At 42.9% G+C, this 26,070-nt stretch overlaps 1 protein-coding gene across 1 annotated transcript in view; it reads right to left on the bottom strand.

Annotated features, from left to right (window-relative positions):
• Positions 1 to 26,070, bottom strand: part of scel (sciellin) — an 89,078-nt gene that overhangs the window by 46,914 nt on the left and 16,094 nt on the right. Inside the window, exons 2-7 of the mRNA XM_080198130.1 lie at positions 25,026 to 25,144; positions 16,043 to 16,136; positions 12,789 to 12,860; positions 10,651 to 10,716; positions 4,935 to 5,000; positions 3,045 to 3,143 (exon numbers count right to left, since the gene is read on the bottom strand). Of these exons, the coding sequence (XP_080054256.1) occupies positions 3,045 to 3,143; positions 4,935 to 5,000; positions 10,651 to 10,716; positions 12,789 to 12,860; positions 16,043 to 16,136; positions 25,026 to 25,083 (455 nt within the window). The 5' untranslated portion in view covers positions 25,084 to 25,144. The remainder of the gene's footprint in view (positions 1 to 3,044; positions 3,144 to 4,934; positions 5,001 to 10,650; positions 10,717 to 12,788; positions 12,861 to 16,042; positions 16,137 to 25,025; positions 25,145 to 26,070) is intronic.

The following is a 26,070-nucleotide window of genomic DNA, read 5'->3' as shown; positions in this document are numbered from 1 at the left end:
GGCAAGTTCTTTGAATTAAAATGTTTACATGATATAATTGTTTAAACCGCCTTGAGGTGTGACTGAGGTTTAAGGTATTTGTTTCCACATAATCATAGAGTCCCTACGGTGCAGAAGGACGCCATCTGCACTGACTACAATCTCACCCAGGCCCTATTCATGTAACTCCACATACTTACCCTGCTAATCACCTGATACTAGGGTCAATTTAGCATGGCCAATCAACCTAACCCACACATCTTTGGATGAGGAAACTGGAGCACCCAAAGGAAACCCACGCAGACACAAGGAGAATGTGCAAACTCCACACAGACAGTGACCATGGCCGGAATTGAACCCGGGTCCCTGGCGCTGTGAAGCAGCAGTGCCAACAACTGTGCCACCATCCTGCCCCCAAGGAATCTTCCCACTGATATTCCCAATAATGCTCTGATAGGAGATGTGTTTGGCAACAGCATCAACATTAACATTTGTTGAGGTGTGCACGACAGTAGTTCTGCCTGGTTTCTCAGAAGATGTCAAAATTTACTGGCACGACTGTGCATGATTCTCATGGTTAAAATGGATGTGGTTATAAAGCCACAGATATCAAATCAGTTGAAGGATTTGACAGCACGGTGACGTAGTGATTGGCACTGCTGCCTCACAGCGCCAGGGGCCTGGGTCATCCCCATGTCTGTGTGGGTTCCATTTAGGTGTTCCAATTTCCTCCCACACTCCAAAGATGTGCAGGGTAGGTGGATTAGCCATGCTAAATTGATCCTTAGTGTCAGGGGGATTTGGGTAAATATGTGGGGTTATGGGAATAGAGCCTGGGCGGGATTGCTATCAGTGCAGGCTCGATGGGCCAAATGGCCTCATTCTGCACTGTAGAGATTCTATGATTTGAAAGACAGATAATTGCTCAAGGAGTAATGGTCCTCAGGATATGAGATTAAAAGCTAATAGAAAAACAGCAGACCGTTCCTGAAGGGCTGAATGGCCTGCTCTCGGGCCTATTGCACTTCAACAAGCGCATTATCAGCCAATGTCATGAAAATTCCTGTCAGAACAAAAGCAATTTGGTAGCTCAAATCAACAAGTAAATGTCACTGGAAAGCATTATCAATTACATTATCATTTCTAAATATTGACCAGAAAAAGTGCACACACTGATTTAAAATCAATGACTAATTACTCTGATTCATACAACTGGTGTTTGTGTTGAAAACTCTTTGACTTTACTGCACTCCAATATGATAAGAATGTTATTGCAATTCATGGGTAACTTTAACATTACGGCCTAAAATTTCATGCAACCATTTGGATGATGGACTAGGGATTATGAAGGGAGAGGAGTAATGGGGGCGGCTCCCTGAGAGACCTGAAAGAGGCACCAAAAGGGCAGTATGGTGGCGCAGTGGTTAGCACCGCTGCCTCACAATGCCAGGGACCCGGGTTCAATTCCCAGCTTGGGTGACTGTGCAGAGTCTGCATGTTCTCCCTATGTCTGCATGGGTTTCCTCCAGATGCTCTAGTTTCCTCCCATAGTCCAAAAGACAAGCTGGTGAGGTGCATTGGCCGTGTTAAATTTTCCCTCAGTGTACCCGAACAGGCACCGGAGTGTGGTGACTAGGGCATTTTCACAGTAACTTCATTGCACTGTTAGTGTAAGCCTATTTATGAGGCTAGTAAATAAACTAACAAAAAATCTAAAGAAAGGAACAAGACATTGTGGGAAATATGAAAGATGTACTCATAGATTCCAATGAGATTATCTTTCAAAAACTCCTGAGAAAACACGATAGAGGGAAAGACTTATGGGCGTCCATGGGAGGAAGCTATAGATCTCTGCTGTCTTGTGGAAGGTGGTGGCAGAGACATCCCCAGAGCTGCTGATAGGTGACAGAAAAAAGATCAATGAACCTATGAGGGGTGCTTAGAGTAACATTCTGTTCGGGATTTTACAGCCTCGCTCATCCCAAAACCGTAAAATTCAGCTTGAGGTCAAAGGGCCTTCCCATGCTCTGCCCCTCCCCCTGTCCAATTCCTGTGGTGTGCGGTGTGGTCATATTCCAGCCACTCCTCTCTCACCGCACCCCCTACTCACTTTCCGCCCTCTCCTCATGAAAACTGCCTGGGGATCAGGGATGGAGGCAACAGGTCATCGGTACAACATTTTGGGATTGCCCCTTCCCCTCCCAACCCACTGCCATCCTTAAAGATCCAGCGTGCCCCCCCAATGGAGGTCAAACGCAGTCACAGCTCATGCATTATCCATGAAGCATTCAGCCCCCCTATTGCCTTAACTGGGGAGGGGGAAAAAAGGTAAGGGTAAGGAAATTGCCTAGCATGCTACTGAATCAGTGCTGGATCTCTGAAATGATGCGGCACGCTAGCACAGTGGTTAGCACTGTTGCTTCGCAGCTCCAGGGTCCTGGGTTTGATTCCTGGCTCGGGTCACAGTCTGTGTGGAGTTTGCATGTTCTCCTCGTGTCTGCATGGGTTTCCTCCGGTTTCCTCCCACAGTCCAAAGATGTGCAGGTTAGGTTGATTGGCCATGCTAAGAAATTGCCCCTTAGTGCCTAGGGATGCATAGGTTAGAGGGATTAGTGGGCATAATATGTAGGGATATGGGGGTAGGGCCTGGGTGGGATTGTGTTCGGTGCAGACTCGATGGGCCGAAGGGCCTCTTTCTGCACTGTAGGGTTTTATGCAGGTGTGTCTCAAATACACCTGAGTTCAGAATTCAGCAGGAGTTTATTTAGAAAGAAAACATCTTAAAAAAAACACATCTTTCACAAAGCACCAGTTGTATATTGTTCGCGGTGGGAGTGACATGTTGTTTATTATCCAACGATGTGGGCGTACAGCATGATCAATCGGAAGATACTGCAATGTCAGGCCATCATACTCATATAATAAACAACATGTTTCCATCATTTTCACCACGTAGTCTCTATTTCAGAAGTGATTCAGACTGCTGGGAGGATTTCTTGCACTTAATCATGTGCAGGAGCCTGGCCTGCAGCTCAGATGGAGCTGGCCAGCATTACAATGTCTACCTGTTCAGGATTTCCTCAGATCTGTAGCGGCTCAGCGTAACGTTCTCATGGTTCCCATGAGCTGACTCTGAACTGCTAACACAAAGAACAGTTCTATACCTGAAACATACAAAGCTAAACACTTTATTCCAAAGTTCAAACCTCACATAGCACAGACCATGGGGATCGGAATGATGCAAGTCTTTACCTTGTTGCACCCGTTGTGACAAAGTATCTGTCGTCTTGCATTATGTAAAAACCGCATTAACACCAACTGAAAACCAGGCATTAGCAAATCTTCCCTCATAGGCAATTACATTATCAGATCACCTTCGCTTCTTCGAGTGCTTTAAAGACAACCTTGTGAAAATAAGCAACGCATCATGCCGTATAAGTCACCCAAAGCTTCCTCAAGGAGGCTTGTCTGGATATTGGTGCTTGCACTTTGGTTGGATCTGCCATCTTAATATAGGAGAGGCGGTGGAGTAGTGGTATTGCTGTTGAACTAGGTATCCAAAGACCCAGACTAATCCTCTGAGAACCTGGGATCAAATCCTACCATAGCAGATGGTGAAATTTGAATTCAGTAAAAATCTGGAATTAAAAGTCTAAAGATAACCATGAAACCATTGTCAATTGTTGGAAAAGCCTATCTGATCCACTAGTGCTCTTTAGAGAAGGAAATTTGCCTTCCTTACCTGATCTGGCCTGCATGTGACTCCAGATCCACAGCAGTGTGGTTGACTCTTAAATGCCCTCGGGGATGAGCAATAAATGCTGGCCCAGCCAGCGATACCCACATCCCACGAATGAGTTAAAAAACATTAGTATAGCATCGCTAACGTAGCAAAACAGCGTATGGCCCATCATAGAAGACTAATCAGATAAAAAAAAAATCACCCTCCAAGCAAAAAATGGTATGAGAGGGGGTTATGTCTGAAGACTTGGTGAAAGAGGTAGTTTTTTTGGAGAGTTTTTTTAAAAACTTTATTCCAATTGGGAGAAGGAGCTGGCAGACAGAGGGATTTCGAGAAGGCATCAGTTCATGCCTCTGATCGTGTGGAGGATGATCCAGTTTAAGTGAAGCTGGCCAACATCACAAACATTATTTATAGCTGGCCATTTCATAACAATGAAGAAAGTTACAGCCAAAAGGACCAAGGTACTAACGGCACACCAGCAACGCTTATACTGCTTTGCTGTTACTGTATCCACTCTGCAGTAACAAAGCATGTTTGTCAGCAAAAGAACCAGTACCCTTTCAGAACTGCTACATAAATCAGGTGTTATTTTCTCCTGATATTCATTTCTGACATGAAGTGAAGAATTTTAAGTGGATAAAGAATGAACGGTTAAGATTTTTGTGCTGTGAACCCATGTACAGAATGTGCTTCCAAGGCTTCTTTACGGCTTCATATTAAATTTTCAATAGCAAAAACCTAATTGCATTTTTTGTCTTTGAAGCAATAATTTATATTGTCAAACTAGAAATGATGGTGGATAAAGAATAAACCATTCATACCTCCCAATAAACTATTCATACCTCCCAATGTTTATCATACTTTTTGTGGTCCATCTCCCAGGACCTGCAGACCTGACTTTCACTTCTATTTAGTCCACAGGTGCCAGTGACCATAACTCACGTGAAATCTTTCACTCCTGATTTATTGGGTCAGTCCAGTACAATGGGATATATCCATGTGGGCTTTATAATCTGACCTCCATTTTCCTGTGCCCAGTATTATTACAATTACTGTGCCCAGTATCATTACAGTTGCTATGCCCATTGTTATAACAATTGCTGTGCCAGTATTATTACAGCTCCTGTACCCAGTATTATTACAGCTCCTGTGCCCAGTATTATTACGGCTCTTGTGCCCAGTATTATTACAGTTGCTGCTGTGACCTCACCTTGCAGGTCTATCCAGAGTTGAAGCCCGCGGTGTCTTGCTGAGGTCACTGGTGCTGCCTGTATCCCTGTACAAAAATAAAGCAATCAGTGTTAGAAAGGAGATTTTGATGCTCGTACATTTTCACATTAGTTCATCAGATTTGCAAACTGGAGTCATCAAACTAGGAAACAAGTCCAGTGTGCTGAAAACCTATTTTATGTCAGACAAGTTATCAGTTCAGGTGTAACCTTTCAACTTCTTGGGACACGGGTTCAAATCCAGCCTCGGGCGCCACCTTACCGGCCGTTCACGCTATGCTCTGGCTGCAGCGAGGTCGGAGAATTTGGTAGCCAACCAACTCTCCGTTCACTGCAGCCAAATGGAAAAATCCCATCGGCACGAACAGTGATAACATTCCAGCCCCAATGTGGAGTTTGCATGTTCTCTCCACGCCTGTTTGAAGTTTATTTTTAAAAGTTTATTTATTAGTGTCACAAGTGGGCTGACGTTAACACTGCAATGAAGTGACTGTGAAACTCCCCACCGGGCAGCATGCATGGCAGGAGGGCCTGCTCCTGCATTGTAATTTCCTTTGTTTTGTTCCGGTGCCTGTTCAGGTACACTGAGGGAGAACTTAATATGACCAATGCCTCTCACCAGCACGTCTCTCAGACTGTGGGAGGAAACTGGAGCGCCTGGAGGACACTCATGCAGATACAGGGAGAATGTGAAGGCTCCACACAGACAGTGACACAAGCTGGGAATTGAACTCAGCTTGCTGGCACTGTGAGGCAGCAATGCTAACCACTGTGCCACCCTGCCACCCCCCAGAAATATCAGTAGAAAATCAGACACTTCCTTTCAATTAATATTATAATAAAAGCTATTTCTCTACATTTATGGGAGCTTATAGTTTTAGGATCGTGGCAAACATTTACGCAAGTTATTTAATCTTAACAAAGAAAAATACAAAGTTTATTTCCTTCAAATATAGTTATCTCCAAATATTCCAAAGTGGGACACAATAATCACAGCTATTTTGCTTACCTGAGCTCTACTCTAACCAAAATAAAATCAGATTAATCCAGTTACATGCACAATGAAGCATTCTGAGCCAAAGATTTCATGTTGCGAATTTTGCAAGATTTTATGTTTAACATTCATTCAATTAATTTAAAGATCATTAATTACTCTTGTTAGATACACTTTGAACAGAAGGGAATTGTCTAAAATAGGACAAATCAACAAGTAAGCGTGATTGGGAGACTCAGTTTGAAACTAGTCATTGTATTAAACGTTTGGAAAGAAGTTCATTTGATCTAACAGCAATCATCCGATGAAATTAAGCTGATTTAAGGTGATTGGGAAAGACAAAATTACTTCAGGAATTAAAGTGTATCAATGCCGCTCAAGTGGAGGTCGACTGTAGTGATATCACCAGCATTTCTACCTGTCCAGGAACTCCTCTGATCTGAAGCGGTTGAGAACAACTTTGCTACGGCCACCATTAATTACCCAAGCGCTGCTGGTAAAGAGAACATTTCTTCCTTAAAACGCATTTAAGAGAAAACACACCCCTGGTCACATTTGATGGAGTGAATCTGGGCTTTTCTTAAAATGACAATAAAGCAACATTTGAAGTAGTTTTTTTTTGTATAATTTTTTTTCCATCACCAAACCCTCAATAAAAAAGTTTCAACACCACTTACACAATAGTTGCTTCAGTGGGCCGGAATTTATGGCAACAAGACATCAAATTTAGTGTGATGACACAGCATTTACCATCATCGTGCCAGTCTCAGATATTACAGTGGGTAAGCAGCCACCAAAATTGGAAATCTACCCACCACGGTGAAATAGCCAATTGGCAAGACATCCAGCTGGGTAAAGAGCCAGCAGTTTGTAATTTTTCATTGCCCACTCCTAATGTGCGGGCACCAGAGTGTTTTATGCCAGGTATGAGGAGGTGGCACACAAAAGGCAGAAGGAAAACCCTGCACTGGTACCATGGCTGCATGGGGCAGCAGATTCTGGTGTCACCACCTCACCACCTGTATGTTTTTGGACTTCATTTATGAATATTTCTGAGCCTGCCATAAGTAAAAAAGAAAGATGTGGAGATGCTGGCTTTGGACGGGGTTGGGCGCAGTTGGAAGTCTCACAGCACCAGGTTAAAGTCCGACGGGTTTATTTGGAATCACGAGCTTTCAGAGCGCTGCTCCTTCATTCATTCATCTGAGGAAGGGGCAGTGCTCCAAAAGCTCGTGACCCTAAATAAACCTGCTGGACTTTAACCTGGTGTGAGACTTCTTATTGTAAAGCAAAAGAGATCGAGAGTGCCAAGGATCTTTAAACTTGTTGCCGTGACAGCAAGCCCCCTGCGCCCCAACTGGCCTTGGAGACCCACAAATTTGCATCGCTGACCATCCGTTCCTCCTGCCAGAGGGTTGCTAATTGGCCATCTGATACCTGACTCGCTGAGATGACGGGGCAGGAGCGAGCAGCCATTGCCGTTCACCCTCCATTACCCCACTGAAAACTGCAAAGTCCAGCCGCTGTATTCAAAAAATAGGGAGGAAACTGCTCTGATGGTAAATGTACTGATCAGGGTGGAAATAAGCCAACTAAAACAGAAACAGGAAGATCCCAGCTTTCAGCCCTCTGTGTGTTGACGTCAAACAGGGTGGCTCCAATTAGCAACAGTACCTGAGGTGTGGGGAATTGAGGGAAGTTAAAACCTCGTAATGAACATTAAAAAACACATAGTTTAACCCCAGTGAACCCAGTCACTGAAAGATAATGTCAATGGACTTGAACATTGTCCATTTCAATTATCTTCACATGAGAAAGAGGAAATATTTTCAAAAACAGCTGAACCGTCAGAAATTTAATGGATATAAACACTGGAAAATCTTCATATATTCTCCAGCCATTGAATACTCTCCAATAATTTCCCGATCCAAAGTTATTCCCTGGAACCTGAGCTCTAATTATCACGACACTGGAATGCATAATGTACAATTCAGCATAAATTAAGTCTCTGTGTAGACCTTACTCAGCTCTATACAAAATCATCGGGTTCCACTCACTGTAGCTTTGGAACAGCACGATTTTATTCAAGTATACAATATCTTTGGATTTTTTTTTGCACGTTCCTTACAAATTGATTTTTGGTATTGAAGAAGAATTCACCCCTGCTTTACCCGTCTTGCAAAGTAACTCTGATCTGCATTAGAACCCCTTATTTAACGAAAAGTCTCCCACTCTTTGATTTAAGGTTCCAGACTGAAGGAAAAACTATGACAAGGTTCATCATACAAATGATGATACCCAGCTTCAGATGTATTTTTTCATATCTTATGTGATTTTAAAATATGAATCTGCGGAGAGATATTCAAAAAACCATGTGATATCTTCCTCAACACCCATTATAGCATCTTTTACAGCTCAGGCTGGTAACTTTAATGTCAATAGGGGGAGACGACAAGGGGAAATGTCACTGGTGACCCAGATACCACAAGCTAATAATCTAGAGATATGGGTTCAGATCCACCCACAAGCGTTGGTGGAATTTAAATATAATGAATCAAAAGTTGATATCATGAAACCATCATCGATTGTTGTAGAAGCCCATCTGGTTCACCAGTGCACTTCTGGGAGAGAAATCTGCCATCCTTACCTGGCTTGGCCAACATGTGACTCCAGACCCACAACAATGTGGTTGACTCTTAACTGCCTTCTGGAATGAAGTGGAGATGCCGGCGTTGGACTGTGGTGGGCACCGTAAGAAGTCTCACGACACCAGGTTAAAGTCCAACATGTTTATTTGGAACCACGGGCTTTCGGAGCGCTGCTCCGGTGTTAACCTGGTGTGGTGAGACTTCTTACTGTGCCTTTCTGGAAGAAGCACTCAGTTCAAGGGCAATTAGGGATGGGCAACAAACGCTGGCCTTGCCAGCGACACTCATGAACCACGAAAGAATGAAAAGCAACATAATAGTTGGCTATACTTGCATCTGAGTTTCAGGAAATTCCTCAATTTCATAATGATTTCCTTCAGCGTTATGCTTAGAAGGTTTGACAAGCCTGCTGTTAAACAATGTTCAACCAGTTATACTTTTTCCTTATTTTGTCTAACCTGCCATTCCAGATTTTGCTTTAATATAAATTCTTTTTCATTGAAACTCACTACTGCCGGTAAAAATTCAAACTATTTTCTTATGAAACCATTATTGCATTCCTCAAATGTCTTTCCTGCCATCCTCATATATCAAAATAAACTTTTATTTGAAATATCGTCCAAAATTGCACACTTTCCCTAAATGCTGGGGACACGAAGGTCAGGCAACATCTGTAGGAAGGACAGGCTAAATAACATGTGAAATGTACACCTTCTTCAATGTGACAAGTAAAATGTTCCTTTATGTGGTTTAATAAATTTGTTTCTCTGAATTCAGTGATGGAAGATTCTGATCTTAAAACTTGGAGTTGGATTCTCCAATCCTTTTTAAAGTTACTGTGAAATCCCTTGGTCGCCACACTCGGGCACCTGTTCCGATACACTGAGGGAGAATTTAGCATGGCCAATGCACCTAACCATCACGTCTTTCAGACTGTGGGAGGAAACTGGAGCACCCGGAGGAAACCCATGCAGACACGGGGAGCACGTGCAGACTCCACACAGGCAGTGACCCAAGCCAGGAATTGAACCCAGGTGCCTAGAGCTGTGAGGCAGCAATGCTCACCAGTGTGCCACCATGCCACCCTCTGTTGCAGCCAACAGAGATTTGGCTGACTTCTCTGCTCTCGCTGGCAGCACTGTTGTAAATGGCTGGAGAAACCTGATTTGCATTAGTAATTCCATTAGACTAGTTCTGAGAGCCAGATCTCTTTCTGCGGAGCTGGGTTTGAAACTGGACATTCTACACGATGAAAAGCTATGACAAAGAGATGTGTCTATCAAGCTGTTTATTGCTCACAGGCCTAGGCTTGAGATCACTGAATATTTGGTGTATCAACTGGCAAAACATGAAGCCATTCCCCTCGTGTTAATGTAGCAAAAATTGCCAAATTATTTTCTTTTGCTTCCCCCTACCACCCACTGGAATTGATAGTATGATTGCTGTCAACTTGGCATTGAACAATCACATTTAGACTTCCAGTGCAAAGACAGGTGCTTTTATTCCATCTCACTGGGCGAGCCACAAATGAAAGTGTAATGTCAGTCTTTGTAGATTATTACATGCTGTCTCTCAGGGTGTATATTCAACTTTATTAAAACAAGAATGAATATCAGTGCTGTAACTCACATCTGAAAAGAGTTGTGTGCAGCAAAGTTCATGAACACAACATATTAATGGGCTGACATAACAAAGTTACCAGAGTAATTTTCTTCTTCGTTCATTTCTAATGGAAGATAAGATATTCGAGGCCACAGACTTCCTAGTACAAGCAGCATTATTGTTATACTACCTTTTCCCAGCAGGAGTCATGATTCCGGTGGAGAAGTTGGATTAATTCCATTTTTCAATGTGGGAATGATAGGTTTTGGAATTCCCTGTGGGAACTCATTCAACTTGAGAAAGTGAGTTCATGAGACAATAGCCCTGGATTTTGAAGCTGAAATTTGTGTTGCTCATCATTTACACTGACAGAGCCACTCTCACATGACAATTTGCTTATTTAAAACACTGCAATATATATGCTACCGAAGAAAACTTGCAACAAAGCCGTACCGTTTTTGTCCATCTATGGTATCTGATTTTCTAGTTGATCTCAGGCCGCTAGTCTTACCCGGGTCACTGAATAAACAAGATAAAAGTAGGTTGAAAAATCATGAAGAGAAACAGAATGCAACCAAAGTACTACACACTATCTAACGAAGCAAAAGAGAACATAGAATCTTAAACTACATATTCATAAAGAGATAATTAATTCGGTGATCAGCCATGATTAAAATGGATGTTGGAGCAGGTTTGAAGGGTAAGGGTAAGGGTTAGGGTTAGGGTTTAGGGTTAGGGTTAGGGTTAGGGTTACTCCCATTTCAGTTTCTATGTTTCTATTAGTGTCTTTCATAAGGGACATGCGGTGTGGAATTTTTGTCAATGTACATATTACTGTGGCCGTGCTATTTAACAAAAGACAAAGAAGAGGAGGAAGAATTAAAGTTATTTTCATTGAATGAACATTTGCTGCTGCATTTGTTGAAATTGATCCAAGGCATGGGTTCGACAGCAAGGAGGACTGAAGCACGCAGTAACTTTGAATAAAATTCCTACATTTCATTGTCTTTCTCTGGGTGAGCAAGGCAGAACTCCACTTTTGCAACCTCAGCTGGATACATGGAGCTTGGCTCTCTATACTCGGTGGACCAAAGATATTTTTGTTGAGGGCTCTCAGGTCTTTTCACCGATGATGGTCTTAAACAGGAAGCATTCAAAGAATGGTGAACAAAGCAAAAACGACTCTGTGGGTGCGATCTTCTGGCCGCTTTTGCCTCAAAACTGGAAAATCCCGCCCAAGATCAATGGACTTTTGCCCCTCCCCCCCCCTCCCCACCCACCACCACCACCACCACCGCTATATTCTCATGGCAGACAGGAGGGAAGCTTCCTCCCTCTGTCTCCGAGATAGTCTGATTTTTGTCAATGGAATATTTTTGTGAGATTGTTGTATTTAATTTGTTAGCTTTGTCCAGTTGAGGGGAGGTCATGGTGTAGTGGTATAGTCACTGGACAAATACTTTAGAGACCCAGGGTACGCTGATGACCTGGGTTGGAATCATTACCATGGCAGGTGGTGGAATTTGAATTTAATAACATTCTAGAATTTAAAAAGTCTACTAATGACTATAATAACTATTGTTGTAAAAACCCACCTAATTCACTAATGTAATGGATGAGATTCTCTGGCTGTCCCTCAGTGTTTTCTCAGCGGGGGTAGGCTGTTCACTGACAATGCGAGCCTCTGGTCACAGCACTGTCAATGGAAATTCCCACTGAAGCCATCCCAAGCTGTCAGGAAAACCAGAGAACCCAGAGAAATCTGGCCAATACCCTGGCCTATATGTGACTCCAGACCCACAGAGATGTGTTGACTCTGAAATGGCCTAGCGAGCCATTCAGTTCAAGGGCTCTAAGAGTTGGCCCAGCCAGCAATGTCCACATTCCATGAACAGAAGAAAAACACAAATAGTATCAGAGTGATACTGTTAAATGATGATTAATATTTATACTAGTTGGAGATACCAGAATATTTCATAACTTGTCCATATTGTAGAAATCATCTGAACCCTACCATGCAGAGGGAGGCCATTCAGCCCATCAAGTCTGCACCAACAACAATCTCACCAAGGCCCTATCCCTGTTACCCATGTATTTACACCGCTAATCTCTCTAACTTACACATCCTGGGATAATAAGAGCCAATTTAGCGTGGCCAATGCAACTAACCCGCACACCTTTCGAATATGTGGGAGAAAACCGGAGCACCCAAAGGGAACCCACCATCATGGATAGTGCTAGTTTTGTACTTCAGTAACACACAATGTGCACCAAGGTCAGTTTCTTGAAGTATTTTTTTACCAAGTGTATGCAGTGTACCTCGAAGCAAAGGTGCAGCAACTTATTCCAGTGCTAATGTTAATCAGCAGGAAGGTTAAAGGACAAAATTCAGATTGAAAGAGAAAAGGACAGAGAATAACAGAATAAAAAAGACATGAAAACAATTTACAAAAACCTGGAGAATTACACAGATTCTCATGTGTGAATCAGTTACAAATGCAGAACCTTAAAGACATTTTCAGAAAATTGCTGATTGCAATTTTCCACTTGGAATTTCAAATGCAAAATGTCCATCAGTGGAATATTTTTACCTGCTCAGGTATTCTTCAGATTTAGCTCCCCTTAGTGCAGTTTTGCCGTAGTTGACATCAGATGCCATATGTCTGTTAATAAAGAACACATATTTCATTGAATAAGTATAAGGATGTATCACAGCTTGGTATGGCCCCTGCTCTGACCAAGGACGCAAGAAACTACAAAGGGTCATGAACGTAGCCTAGTCCATCGCTCAAACCAACCTCCCATCCATTGACTCCTTCTACACTTTCCACTGCCTTGAAAAGCAGCCAGCATAATCAAGGACCCCATGCAGCCTGGACATTCTCTCTTCCACCTTCCTCCATCAGGAAAATGATTCAAAAGATCAACTGACTCAAGAGCAGGTTCTTCCCTGTTGCCATCAGACTTTTGAATGAACCTATTATTTATCAAGCTGATCTTGCTCTACACTCTATCTGTGACTGCAACATTATGTTATACATCCTCATCTTTTTTCTCCCCAGTGTATTCTATGAATAGGAGGTTTTGTTTAGCGCAATATTTTTCACTGTATCCCAATACATGTGACAATAAAAAATCAGATCAAATCAAATGCACACCTCAAAATACAAATTGTCCCTGGATTTTGATGCACAACTTTGGCAGAGTGAGAGTGGATTGGCGGTGGGGGGTGGGGGGGGTGGTGGGGGTAGGGTAGATGTGGGGAGGATGGCTATGGGGGTGGTCAGTCATCAGATGGCAAACTATTTTTAAAGCCTCAGCGATGGGTAAGTGGAAGTTCCATTTGTGGTCAGGGTTGATAATATGTCCAAACATACCAATGATCACAGTGAAGGAAGTGTCAATAGTAAGAAATGAGTTCTTACATTCATGGTGGATGTGAAAGAATTGTACTGTCAAGTCTTAGATGAAACAGAATTTTCACTGCCCCATACTAGGGTGTGGCAAAGATCAGTGTGCAGCAATATTGCACTGAGGATGAAATGAACATGTATACACTGAACGTACACGATCAGAATGACATTGGTATATGTAGAGTGGAACCTGAGGCAAAAAGATGAACAGGATAATGATCTGAGGAGGCAATTGCCATAGTAAATAAATAACATTGGAGAGATGATATGTGTCTGTGGGATTGCGTTGATGGAGAAAGATTGGCAGACCAGTTGGAGTGATTTGAAAATACAACTAAAGTTTATTTATTAGTGCCACAAGTAGGCTTACATTAACACTGCAGTGAAGTTACTGTGAAAATCCCTCAGTTGCCATGCTCTGGCACCTGCTCAGGTACACTGAGGGGGAATTTAGCATGGCCAATGCACCTAACCAGCACAGCTTTCTGACTGTGGGAGGAAACCAGAGCACCCAGAGTAATCCCACATAGACATGGGGAGATTAGCAGACTCCATGCTGGGAATCGACCTTGGGCGGCATTTTCCAATTGTGACTGCAGCAGTGTTAACCAGTGTGCCACCATGCCACCCACAACTATTTCAGGAGAGCAATGTTCAGTGCTATTTGTCTATAATGGCACAAAAGGTCCATGAATCCCAGATTAGTATCTTCAATCTTCTTCTTCAGCTTCCCTCAGGGCCAAGGACGACTCACTTCCACATTAACAATGAATTGTCAGGTCACTGAGGAGGCCAATGTTTGGCTCAGAGTCTCTGGTACAGGTGGGGTAGAGGGGGTTAACAGGTGAGTGAATTGTCCAGGTTGCTACTTCAATATAATGAAACTACTGCACACATATTGGCTCATTGTTAAAGTCCATTTATCCACAGGTTGAAAATAACTTGGTTGCCACCTGTCTGATCTTGTATTAATTAATCAAAACATCAGTTTTTTTTTTGAAACTTAATGACCTGAATTCTCACGGTCTAAAGTTTCATGTTTATTTCCAAGTGTCTCAAGTGGGCTTACATTAACATTGCAATGAAGTTGCAGCCTGGTGGCACAGAGATTAGTACTGTGCCTCATAGCACCAGGGACCTGAGTTCAATTCCAGCTTTGGGTTACTGTCTGTGTGGAGTTTGCACATTCTCCTTCTGTCTGTGTGGGTTTCCTCTGGGTGATCCAGTTTCCTCCCACAGTCCAAAAGATGTGTGGGTTAGATTGATTGGCCATGCTAAATTACCTCTTAGTGTCAGGGAGATTAGCAGGGTAAATATGAGGAGTTATGGGAATAGGGCCTGGGTGGGATTGTGGTCAGTGCAGACTCGATGGATCAAGTCGTCTCCTTCTGTACTGTAGCGATTCTATAAGATACTCCATGATTCTATGATAAGTTATTGTGAAAATCCCCTACGTGCGACTGGTAGCCATAGTGATCAGTTTTCCTGCCCATCCAACTGTGGTCTCTGATGTTGCATCTATTTCCAAAGCTCTATGATGGGGCTAGCTGTGTGTGCTTTCATCTGTACTCACCTTCCACCACTTCCGTTACCTTATCCCCACGATGCTTGTGAAATATTTTGCAGCCCTACACCTTTGGGGCTTCTAGCTCCAGATTACTGCTTGATCCCACCACTTGAACTCCCTCAGTAGACTCAGGTTCTTCAGCTGTGTTTTGTGCAATTCTCTCACCAGTCAGTTTTGCCTCAATTGTCTCCCGATTTTCCTAAAATTCTGTCTCTTAGAGCAGGCCAATCCTTCTCCCACCCAAACCTCTTCCTCGACCCTCATGCACACCTACTGTTGTAAATCTCTTTATGTGAGGTGTAAGAAAATGAGTTGAGAAGCCAAGGCCGGAAAAGTTGCCATGGAGCGATATCAAGTAAAGGACAGATGTCTCCTCAGGAGGAGTGCTAGGTGACTGGTCTCAGAGTCACCATTGAACTATGGAAACCCCACACTGCAGAAGGAGGCCATTCAGCCCATCGAGTCTATACCAACTCTCCGAAAGAGCATCTTAACCCTGTCCTATCCCTGTAACCCCCATGCACTTAGCATGAGGCACTGCCATGTGTTTGCCAAAGACTGGTTACCATTGATAGATGCTAGCGCACTGACTCCCTCCATCCATTCAGTCTGTAGCCCTCTTGGCTACAGTTTATGCAGGGGCTAAGGAGCCAATCTGAGGAATCCTGTCATCTCAGGAAAATTAAGGCATATGCATGTTTCTTTTATTTTACTCTAAAAATATAGAATTTCCTTTAACTTAATCAATCAATATCATTTACTGACGCTCATTTCAATCAAAACAATGAATTGAAAGTGGCACGGGTTGACGGAATAGTCCCTTTCCTTTTGAAGCATCATGTTAAGGACTCAGTTCAACACTTACTGAGATTCTTCTGGCTTGCTTTTAATCCAGTCATTATCATTTAATAAGCGAGTCCTCTTCTTTGCTTCCCGAATGACCTGATCGCGGTCTTCATCTGAAATTGAGGATTTACAGTTTGTCAACAGTTATGGTTGAAGAAACATCACAAAGGGTAACAAAGGTGTTTCAAAGTAACAAGATTGGTAAAAGAAAAAAACCATTTAATTATCAGGTTTATCCCATTCAGGTCCTCATTTGCACCAAAGTTTTTATTTCCTATCCTTTCTGTTTTCTGTATTTTGCAATTCCTCCACTTTAGTAGGAGCATTGGAATGCCATGTTCTGACATTCAAATAAGATAGGACTCAACCAGAATCTAAGCCTCATCCACCAACTTCAGTTCTGTAATCCTTGAGACATTTGCTGAGCAGAAATCCATCAATCTTTGTTCTGAAATTTTCATTTGGTTTTGCCCCAAAAACCTTTTGGAAGAAAGAATTCCTGATTCGGGAGCAGGCAATACCCTTTGTATGAAGAAATGCTTTCTGGATGGTCCTCATTCCAATTTTAAGGCTTTACATTGCCTTATTTGGAACATCTCCAACACAGGAAATAGCTATCCTTTAATACCAAATACTTTGACACAATTAAACATTTCAATTGGATCACCCCTTACTTAATCTTGTAGCTTCATTGAATCATAGAATCCCTTCAGTGCCGAAGGAGGCCATTCAGCCCCCACCAAGTCCACACCGACCACAATCCCACCCTATGCATTTATCCTAGCTAGTCCTCCTGACACTAAGGGGCAATTTAGCATGGCCAATCCACCTAAGGAGGATAGTCAATGCAATCCTTCATCATAATTTAACCTATTTAGCGTATCGATCTGGAGAATCTGAGGTACACCCTCTCCAAAGATGATGAGGTGGATTCTCCAACCTCGCTCATGGCTGGGGTTCTCCGGTCCTGCTGCAGTGAATGGAGATTTGGCTGAGCTCCCAATTCTCCATTCTCGCTGGCAGTGGTATGAACAGCTATTGAGTTCTAGCCAATATATCCTTCCTGAGGTATAGCAGCCAGAACTGAAAGTATTATTCCATATGGGGTCTTACCAGGAAGTTACCATAACTTCTAAAACTTTGTGAACTGGACCACATTCCTTTATCCTCTTTAGCATCACAGGATAAGGATTTGGTTTTTAATGCTTCAGTTGCATAAGATGAACTGCAGGAACTCACCAAGGCTCCTTAGATAGCACTTTCCAAACCCATGACCACTTCCATCTCAAAGGACAAGGGCAGCAGATATATGGGAAGACTGTCACCTGCAAGTGCCCTTTCAAGCCACTCACCATCCTGACTTGGAAATACATCAACCATTCCTTCACTGACTCTGGGTCAAAATCCTGGAACCCCCTCTCTAACAGCACTGTGGATGTACCAACAGCACATGGCAACGGTTGAAGAAGACAGTTCATCAACTTCTCAAGGATAATTAGGGATGGATAATGAATTGTGATGTTGCCAACCACGCCCACACCCAATGAATAAATAATAAAAAATGTTTAGTCATTAGGATAGACTTTCTCCTCTGAGAACTCATCAGGTAGACTATGCTTGAGGAAAAGCAGCTACACGTCACTTTTCCTTCCCCAGATTTAGAATTCCAGAAACAGGTTTCTCATCGAGATATCAGTCTTTCAAGATTGCGTCTTTCCAGTAGCCAAGTGACCCAAAAGTGCCTCATTTTTTTTGTCCCTGAAGGGACTTAAAATAAATTATTTTATTTGGCTTTGACCCACCCAGGATGTTGGCAGACCCCCACCGTTCACACAAAAGGGTCAGAGTAAATGACAATATATATTTGGCCTCTGACCTAGGTTCGATTCTCGGCTTGGGTCACTGTCTGTGTGGAGTCCACACATATTCCCTGTGTCTGCATGGGTTTCCTTTGGGTGCGCTGGTTTCCTCCCACAGTCCAAAGATGTGAGGGTTAGGTCATGCTAAATTGCCCCTTATTATTATGGAATGCGTAGGTTAGAGGGATTAGCGGGGTAAATATGTAGGGTTACGGGGATAGGGCCTGCGTGGGATTGTGGTCAGTGCAGACTCGATAGGCCAAATAGCCTTCTTCTGCACTGTAAGATTCTATGATTCTAAGATTCAATAAAATGAATATTTTTATCTGAGCAGTTTTGCCATGGGAAGCAGACATGTTGTCAACAGCTCTTTTCAGGATAAAAGGCTGGTCTTCAAGTGCTCTGATCTTTTTGTAGCATCTATGAGCTGTTTCTTCTTTCATGTTTTGTGTTGACTCTTCAAATGTGCTGCACCAGTTTAGATAACTGTTCGCTTGTGCTGAGGCAAGCTCATTGCTTTGCACTGAGTTAATATGTGATATAAACCAGCCAAACATGTTCAATGGAAAGAAAACAACTGCACAACTGGCTAGTGTTGGCAATTTCGACTCTATAATAAAAGCCTTCCCTTAGTGATTTCCAAAACAAAACTGATGTATTTGACGGAGTTAGGTTTATTTTCCAGCTTGCCATCAGGAAGTGCTCTCATTCAGAGTTCACGTGATGGGAAGGACAAAACAAATTAGCTCAATTATTCCTGAGGAATGCTGAAATGTCCCATGTGGGAAAACCCAGAAAGCTGTGCTGTGCCAAAACCAACGTGAAAGCCCAATGTGGATTGCTGTCCACTGAAAATTAGTATCGGGTTGTGATGTCTATCCCGAGGGAAGAATGTTCTTTCCCCGCCAGCTACTGGGATTGTCCAGCCCTGCCGAACATGAATGGGCATTCAGCCGTCTGGCCACATTCCCCACGGCAGGTCCCACCGTGACAGGGTCAGAAAATTCCGGCCTAAGAGTTCAATCAGCCCTGAAAAGTCCAATCAATAAAAACGTGGAAGAGAGAAAAAAATCAAAATCAGAACCGAGATAAAATGGTAGGAAAATCTTGTAGGCCACACTGCTCTGTCTTCCTGGGCCGGAATTCTCTGCCCTCACTGGGATTCTCCAGTCCCACTATTTTGAGTTGAGATTTGGTTGAGCGCCAAATTCTCCATTCTTGCTAGCAGCGTTAGTGGGGTGTGTGAGACCAGAGTATTCCAGCCCCAAATTCCCAATATGGCATCTTGGTGAGCCAGAAGCAGTAATTCATAAAATCTGCCCAATGTCCTTGTGCTCCAAGTTATATTTATTTATTAATAGGCATATATTAACACTGCAATGAAGCTATTGTGAAAATCTCCCAGTCACAACACTCTGGTGCCTGTTCGGGTACACCGAAGGAGAATTTAGCATGACCAATGCACCTAACCAGCACATCTTTCAGACTGTGGGAAGAAACCGGAGCACTCGGAGGAAACCCATGCAGACACGGGGAGAACATGCAAACTCCACACAGTTACCCAAGTCGGGAATTGAACCAGGGTCCCTGGTGCTGCAGCAACAATGCTAACCACTGTACCACTATGCCACCCTCATGCTTACCTTTTAGCTATCAAAGTACAAGTGTCAGATTCACCTGCCCTGTTGCACACCCACCTAAAGTAAATCCATTTATTTTCCCAATAATTTATAATCAATATAAACACACATATAAGTTCTGATCAAAGAAGTAATTGAAGAGATTAATCCCTTGGTACGTTTTCACTTTGAGCATGGCTGTTGTTTGATCAAATCTTGAGAGAGGAGGAATTAAAACCCGTTCAAAAAGGGGATAGGTGAGAATCACTTCTTCCTAACTTCGAATATCAATTGCTCTGAAGTTAAAATTACCATTCTTACCAATAATTCTGGAAGGTGATATCTTACTCAATAATAATACAACATCTGTGACTGTTCCTAATACTCCCTTTTGAGAGCTGATCACCTTCTCCTGACAGTGGAAGTACCAGGTAATAAAATATATAGGGCTAGGCTTTGAGTTGGGATTATTGTAATATGCCTTTAAGGGATAGCAGCATGCTATCACTTTAAGGCAAGTGGGTCATGTCATCCACCATCTGTTTCACTTTGTCCTGAGACAGAACACAGACATACAATCCTGTTGCTGAAGTTATCAAGTTTTCTATCCATGTTCACATGTGCCTGTTCTTAACACATGAACCCAGTGTGTGTTTGCACAATTCTTTATGCACAAGTTGGACACGTCAGGATTGACAGCAGAAGAGATAATTGACCTCCAAAAGAGATGGGGCGAAATTCTGTCCTCCCAGATGGTGTTCCCCGCCAGTGGGAGGTGGCACGTTTTTCGCTAGCGGCAGGATTCTCTGGCCCCGTTGCCATCAATGGGAATTCCAACTGAGGCATCCAATGCCGGCGGGAAACCCGTGGGCGGGGCTGCGCTGCCGGCGGGACTGGAGAATCCAGTCATGAACTACATCAGAAGACCGATTCAGAATCAGGTTAAACTTCCAACGATTAGTGTTCATGTCAGTTTAAAACCAGCCTACAGAATCCAGAGAACATTTCGTCCGCAGATTCAGACAAAGGAGTAAATACTGAGTTCTTTTAGAACTGGCAAAATGAATTATTGAGTTGCTGATGGCATCCACTCCATTGGAATCACTCCAGCAAGATCTGCTGGGCAAGCCCGTAACGTAGAGCATCGAGAATTATTCAAGGATAGATGCAAGTACGCAATGATCCTCGCAGATTGACAGAGCTGACACATCCTAAATACAATCCTAATTGTTGACATATCTATCAATACTTAACAAGGTACTTGGAAGGTCTGACCTTCTGCAGGCAGCAAGGATACACCCATCTTTCCATCAATACTGCAAAACACATGGCAGAAATTGGCAATGACAGTGCACTGGGGCAAAGGCTGCAAAGAGCTATGCAGTGATCCACACAGACTGTACACAACCGCTACCTACAAGCAGTAAAGTATTCGGTCAGAAACACATAGTCGAGGAGACTGACAACCCAGAAACTCATGATGATCTGCGTAATGAGCCAAAGAGCGGTGAACAGATGTTTCACACCATCAATACCATGGCAAACATGGCTGCCATTACACCAACCCAAGTGTTTACCAAGATTAAACTTATCCAGCCTAAGAAAGCGGATAACTACTCATGACTGGCCAGGATTTACACAGGCAAGTGCCAGCCTGAGAATTCTAAGAGGTATGAAAGGCCATGGCGAAACCTACCATTGTGAAACTTTCAGAGTACAATAGTTCATTAATTCTGTGTGTAGATTCCATAGTCTGGCAGTCCAAGTAAAATCAATCCTCCTGGGTGCCACAATGTTTTATATCATGGTGTCTAAAGGCTCAGCAATCACAAGTCTCGTAGCTTGCTGTGAGACCTCACACTGGTGTAATCTACTGAATTATCAGATCTCAACTGGCAGACAAAACTCAGAAATTACTCCTAACACCTCAATTCATGATTTAACATTGGAATATTCAGAGTATTGCTGGCTGCAATGTTACGCTTTTAGAAGAATGCAAATCTACCCATTGATTCACCAAACAAGAACAGTTTCCATTTAGAAAACAAGTTAAAGGTTAAACTATACAAAGTTGAGAAAGACCAAATCATTGGAAGAGCACAAAAGCCCACAGGCTGGAGAAGCTCAGTTACATGTCATAAAGAAGGACAGATCATTGAGAGTATTTCTTAATCCCTGATGATCAAACACAGCGTTGATGCATCGTCTTTACAAAATACTCACATTACAAGAGCTAAATCTAGGATTTGCAGGTGCAAAATTGTCCTCAAAGCATGATGCCAAGCATGATGACTGATCAGTACATCTCGCGGAGAAGTCCCAAGATCTTAGTACATCATATACTGTTTCCAGTGTTTTCGTTTTGGGCTGTTAGCCAAGATTTCTTTCAATAGCAGTAACACATGCACTGTGCCAGGATGCATCTGTATTGCTGCTGGTATTACCATTGTGGGAAGAACGAAGGAAGAACATGACCATAATCTTCACCTATTGATGTATGGAGCATATGATGGAGGCTTGGAGCACAACCATCTGAAATGTGCCATCAATGTACAGTAGATCTATTTCTTAGGTTCTCTTTATTCTATGACTGACATACACCCCAATCCAAGTAAGGTAGAAGATATTAAAGCCATGCCATCTCCTCAATATACGGAAGACCTTCAAAGATGCTTGGCTCTCGTTAATTTCTTGTATCCATTCATTACCAATTTCATCCAAACACTAAGGGAAGTGTTGAGAAAGGACATGCCTTTTCAATACATGAAGATCGAATGAATAACTTGCATGGTGAATTGTCGAATGTAGATAGACCAAACCAGGTTTACACATTGCAATGTTGTACAGCAACACCTTTAAGTGCATGTATTCGATCACAGCTCATGTTTGGCAGACCAGTGTGGACCAATTTATCTCCTCTCAACCCATTCTACTCCCTCAGGAACTCGAGAAAAACTGTTAAAACTGCAAAAGAGGATCACCAGTGCCCACGAGAAAAATGTAGGTACAGAATTGCCAGGTTTACTGTTGAGACAAGAAGTTTACATCCAGGATTCCACAAAAGCTACATGGCAACCAGCTGAGGTGATAAGGATTTGTTCAGAACCAAGGATCCATGATGTTATCAGACACAATGGGGAGGAGTAACCAAAGACAAATCAAATCCATTCCAGCTCCTCAACCATCATGCAGTCTTGTGGCATTTAGGACAAGATCCAAAATTAAACCAGGAGCAACAATGAATGACAATCCCTAGATTGCTGGGAACAATTAAAGAAACCTCCAGATGAGATTACTATTACCACATCTGGGCATGTCAGTACATTACCTCTATGCCTCATAGATTTACGGATTCACAAGTCTTACGCACTTACGTAACAGAAACTAACCATGAACATATATAGTTAATAGTTTTGTGGGGAGAGTGAGCTTAAGAAAGGGGATGCTTTAAGGATTTAGGAGATGGCAGTGTGCTATCACTTTAAGGGAAGTGTGTCAAGTGATCCAGTAAGAAGTCTCACAACACCAAGTTAAAGTCCAACAGATTTATTTGTTGAACTGATTTGTCCAACTGATGAAGGAGGAGTGCTCCGAAAGCTCATACTACCAAATAAACCTGTTGGACTTTAACCTGGTGTTGTGAGACTTCTTACTGTGCCTATCCCAATCCGATGCCAATATCTCCACATCAAGTGATCCAGCCTCAGTTTCACTTTGGCCTGGAGTAAAACCCTGCTGCTAATGTATATCCATGTACACATGTGTATATGTACACATGTGCCGCTCTTAATAAACAAAACACATAGGGGATGATTTTGCACCCGCGTTCACCGCGAGCGTAAACAGTGACACAGTCGCAAAACATTGTAAGAGTCGGGAAATGAGATTCTCGCTGGAAAGGTCTTGTTTCCTGATTTTCCCCTCCCCTTACCGATGGTGTAACAAGGTTCCTGCTCTTTCATCAAAATGGATTTTAATAAATTTTAATATTATTAACAGGCCTCCCCACCACATGATTCTCCCCTCACTGAATATTCAAACCTCGGCAACCCGACGTGACAACAGCTTCAGAAAAACGGGATTAAGTCAAAGGGATTCTGTAGTGGGTAGGTGGAGTGTGAAGTGACATGGAAGGGTTAGGGGAAGTGTGGGGGGGTGGATTTGGGGGGTGGGGGGGGGAGGTGGGAGCGGGGATGGGTACATGCAAGGGTGGTTTATCTTAATAGTGATGGAGTCCCAAAGCATTGAGGCTGACCTTTTAAATCTCCCATCCTGGTGGCACTGCTACCTCACAGCAACAGGGACATGGGTTCAATTCCCAGCTTGGGTCACTGCCTGTGCAGAGTGATTCTGCATGTCTGCATAAGATTCCTCTGGGTGCTCTGGTTTCCTCCCATAGTCCAAAAGACATGCTAGTTAGGTGCTAAATTTTCTCTCAGTATAGCTGAACAGGCACTGGAGTGTGGCGACTAGGGGATTTTCACAGTAACTTCATTGCAGTATTAATGTAAGCCTGCCTGTGACACTAATAAATAAACTTTAACACGACACCCCTGTGGCTGACTGCAAACACTTGCCCTGATTGACTGACTCCAGCCCGACACAATTAAAACCATTTCCTTGTGGGAATTTTCTCCAGAGGCGGGCGAGACAAGCCGATAATATTTCTAACTCTCCGTACCTACCTCGAGGCTGAAAGTCCAGCCCATAATTTTTGAATGCTGATTTCCTACAAGAGGGATCTCTTTGGGATCCTTTTGCAATGCTCTGTACAGTATTCTGTTTGTGTCAGCGGGCAAAAATTTTCACAAAAGATAGACCAACAAAAATAAAAAAAGGTAGCTTTTATTTTTCATTTATCTTTAAAACACACCTCACTATTATAGAGGTAAAATGTACTTCCTCTACCCCTGATGTAACTCTGAGCATAAATAAGAATCATAGATTCCCTACAGTGCAAAAGAGGCCATTCAGCCCACTGAGTCTGTAACGACTCTCTGACAGATTATCTTACCCAAGCCCTCTCCCCCGCCCTATCTCTGTATCCCCACAGATTTATCATGGCTAATTCATCTAACTTGGGACACTATGAGGCAATATATCACGGCCAATCCACCTAACCTGCACACCTTTGGGAGGAAACCGGAGCACTCGGAGGAAACCCAAGCAGACACGGGGAGAATGTGCAAATTCCACTCAGATAGTCACCCAAGGCTGTAATTGAACCCCGTCCCTGACGCTGTGAGGCAGTTGTGCTGAGCACTGTGCCACCACGCTGCCTTGAAGAAATGGATAACAAAAGAATATTGGGTGCAACAACGTTCACACAGTCCAGTAAATGGTGAGTCCTACTATCACTTTTGAGATGCTTTGTCATCATTAATTAATCATTCAATGACATCCCTACTGACATTCCTTGGAGGTCAATAGTGAACAGACATTCTGCATTTTCCAGCTGGATCCAAGAATAGAATTATTGTTTATCTGCATATAAATCCCAGAGGAGAATATCAAAGTCACAAACCTGAACGAGTATTTTGTGTATCTGAGAAACTGTCTGCTAGTTTGCGAAAGAATGACATTTCCAATGACTTGAACTGGCTATCACCTCTTCAATGACAACAAAATCTTCAACAGGTTCACCTAGGAGCAAAAGAGGCAAAGTTTAGTTAAATTTCCTAGTTCATCATCTGTTCAATTTATTAATCACAGGATACAATCTGGAGGAATAATATCAGAACAAATCAAATGGACAACGTCCACGGTAGCCTTGAGATTGCAGAGAAAAATGGAAAATAGCTGTAGTGAATGGAAGTTGTCTTTGTGAGAGAGGATTTGCACAACAGTCCACAAATTTGAGAAAATACATTTCTAACTATGGAATCGCAGTTACATGTTAGATAAATTTGGGTTTATAATCTGCTAAGAGTTGTTGAAGGGAAGCCTTAATTGATGCAGCTTGCATGTAAACTTGGACTGAAAAGTGGTCTTCTTGGCCACAGTCTACTTTGGCCAACCTCCTCCAGCAAGAACAACACGTCAGCATCAACAGTAGGACTGGTCATATGTCTCCCCTGTGAACAACGATTCAGCTTTTCTGTCACCATTATGATTTCCTTTACCAGCTGCTGCTGACAGTACACAGGGCTTTTGGAGAACACACAATAGTTCTTTGAGCCAAAGCTCAATATGGTTGGGACTCAAGCTGGTACAGGCAGGCAACTGCTTCTAATGGCCAACTGTGTGTGTGCTAGCAGTGTTGCTGCCTCTACTGTTAACATTGATTGTTACTACTTCCAAATTTAGAATTGTGCATTGTCCAAATGGTTGGGCAGTTCATGCTATGCATTGACTGAGCTGTTTGGGGCATTAGCATTGTGTTTTGTTTAGGGAGTGTTTGCATTGTCTGAATTATAATGTCAGCATTGTCTGAACTTCAGGCAGCATTGTATGAACTCTGGGGGAGTTATCTGTCTTTCGCCTTAGGTACAGCGATACATTGCCAACTATCTCTGTATATCTCTGTGGGCAGCACGGTGGCACAGTGGTTAGCACTGCTGCCTTGCAGT

The sequence above is a fragment of the Carcharhinus amblyrhynchos genome, chromosome 10 (assembly GCF_965287045.1).
Source record: "Carcharhinus amblyrhynchos chromosome 10, sCarAmb.v2.hapA, whole genome shotgun sequence".
Classification (NCBI taxonomy): domain Eukaryota; kingdom Metazoa; phylum Chordata; class Chondrichthyes; order Carcharhiniformes; family Carcharhinidae; genus Carcharhinus; species Carcharhinus amblyrhynchos.
Note: the sequence above shows the minus strand (reverse complement) of the source record. Positions and strands in the feature narration are given on the sequence as shown.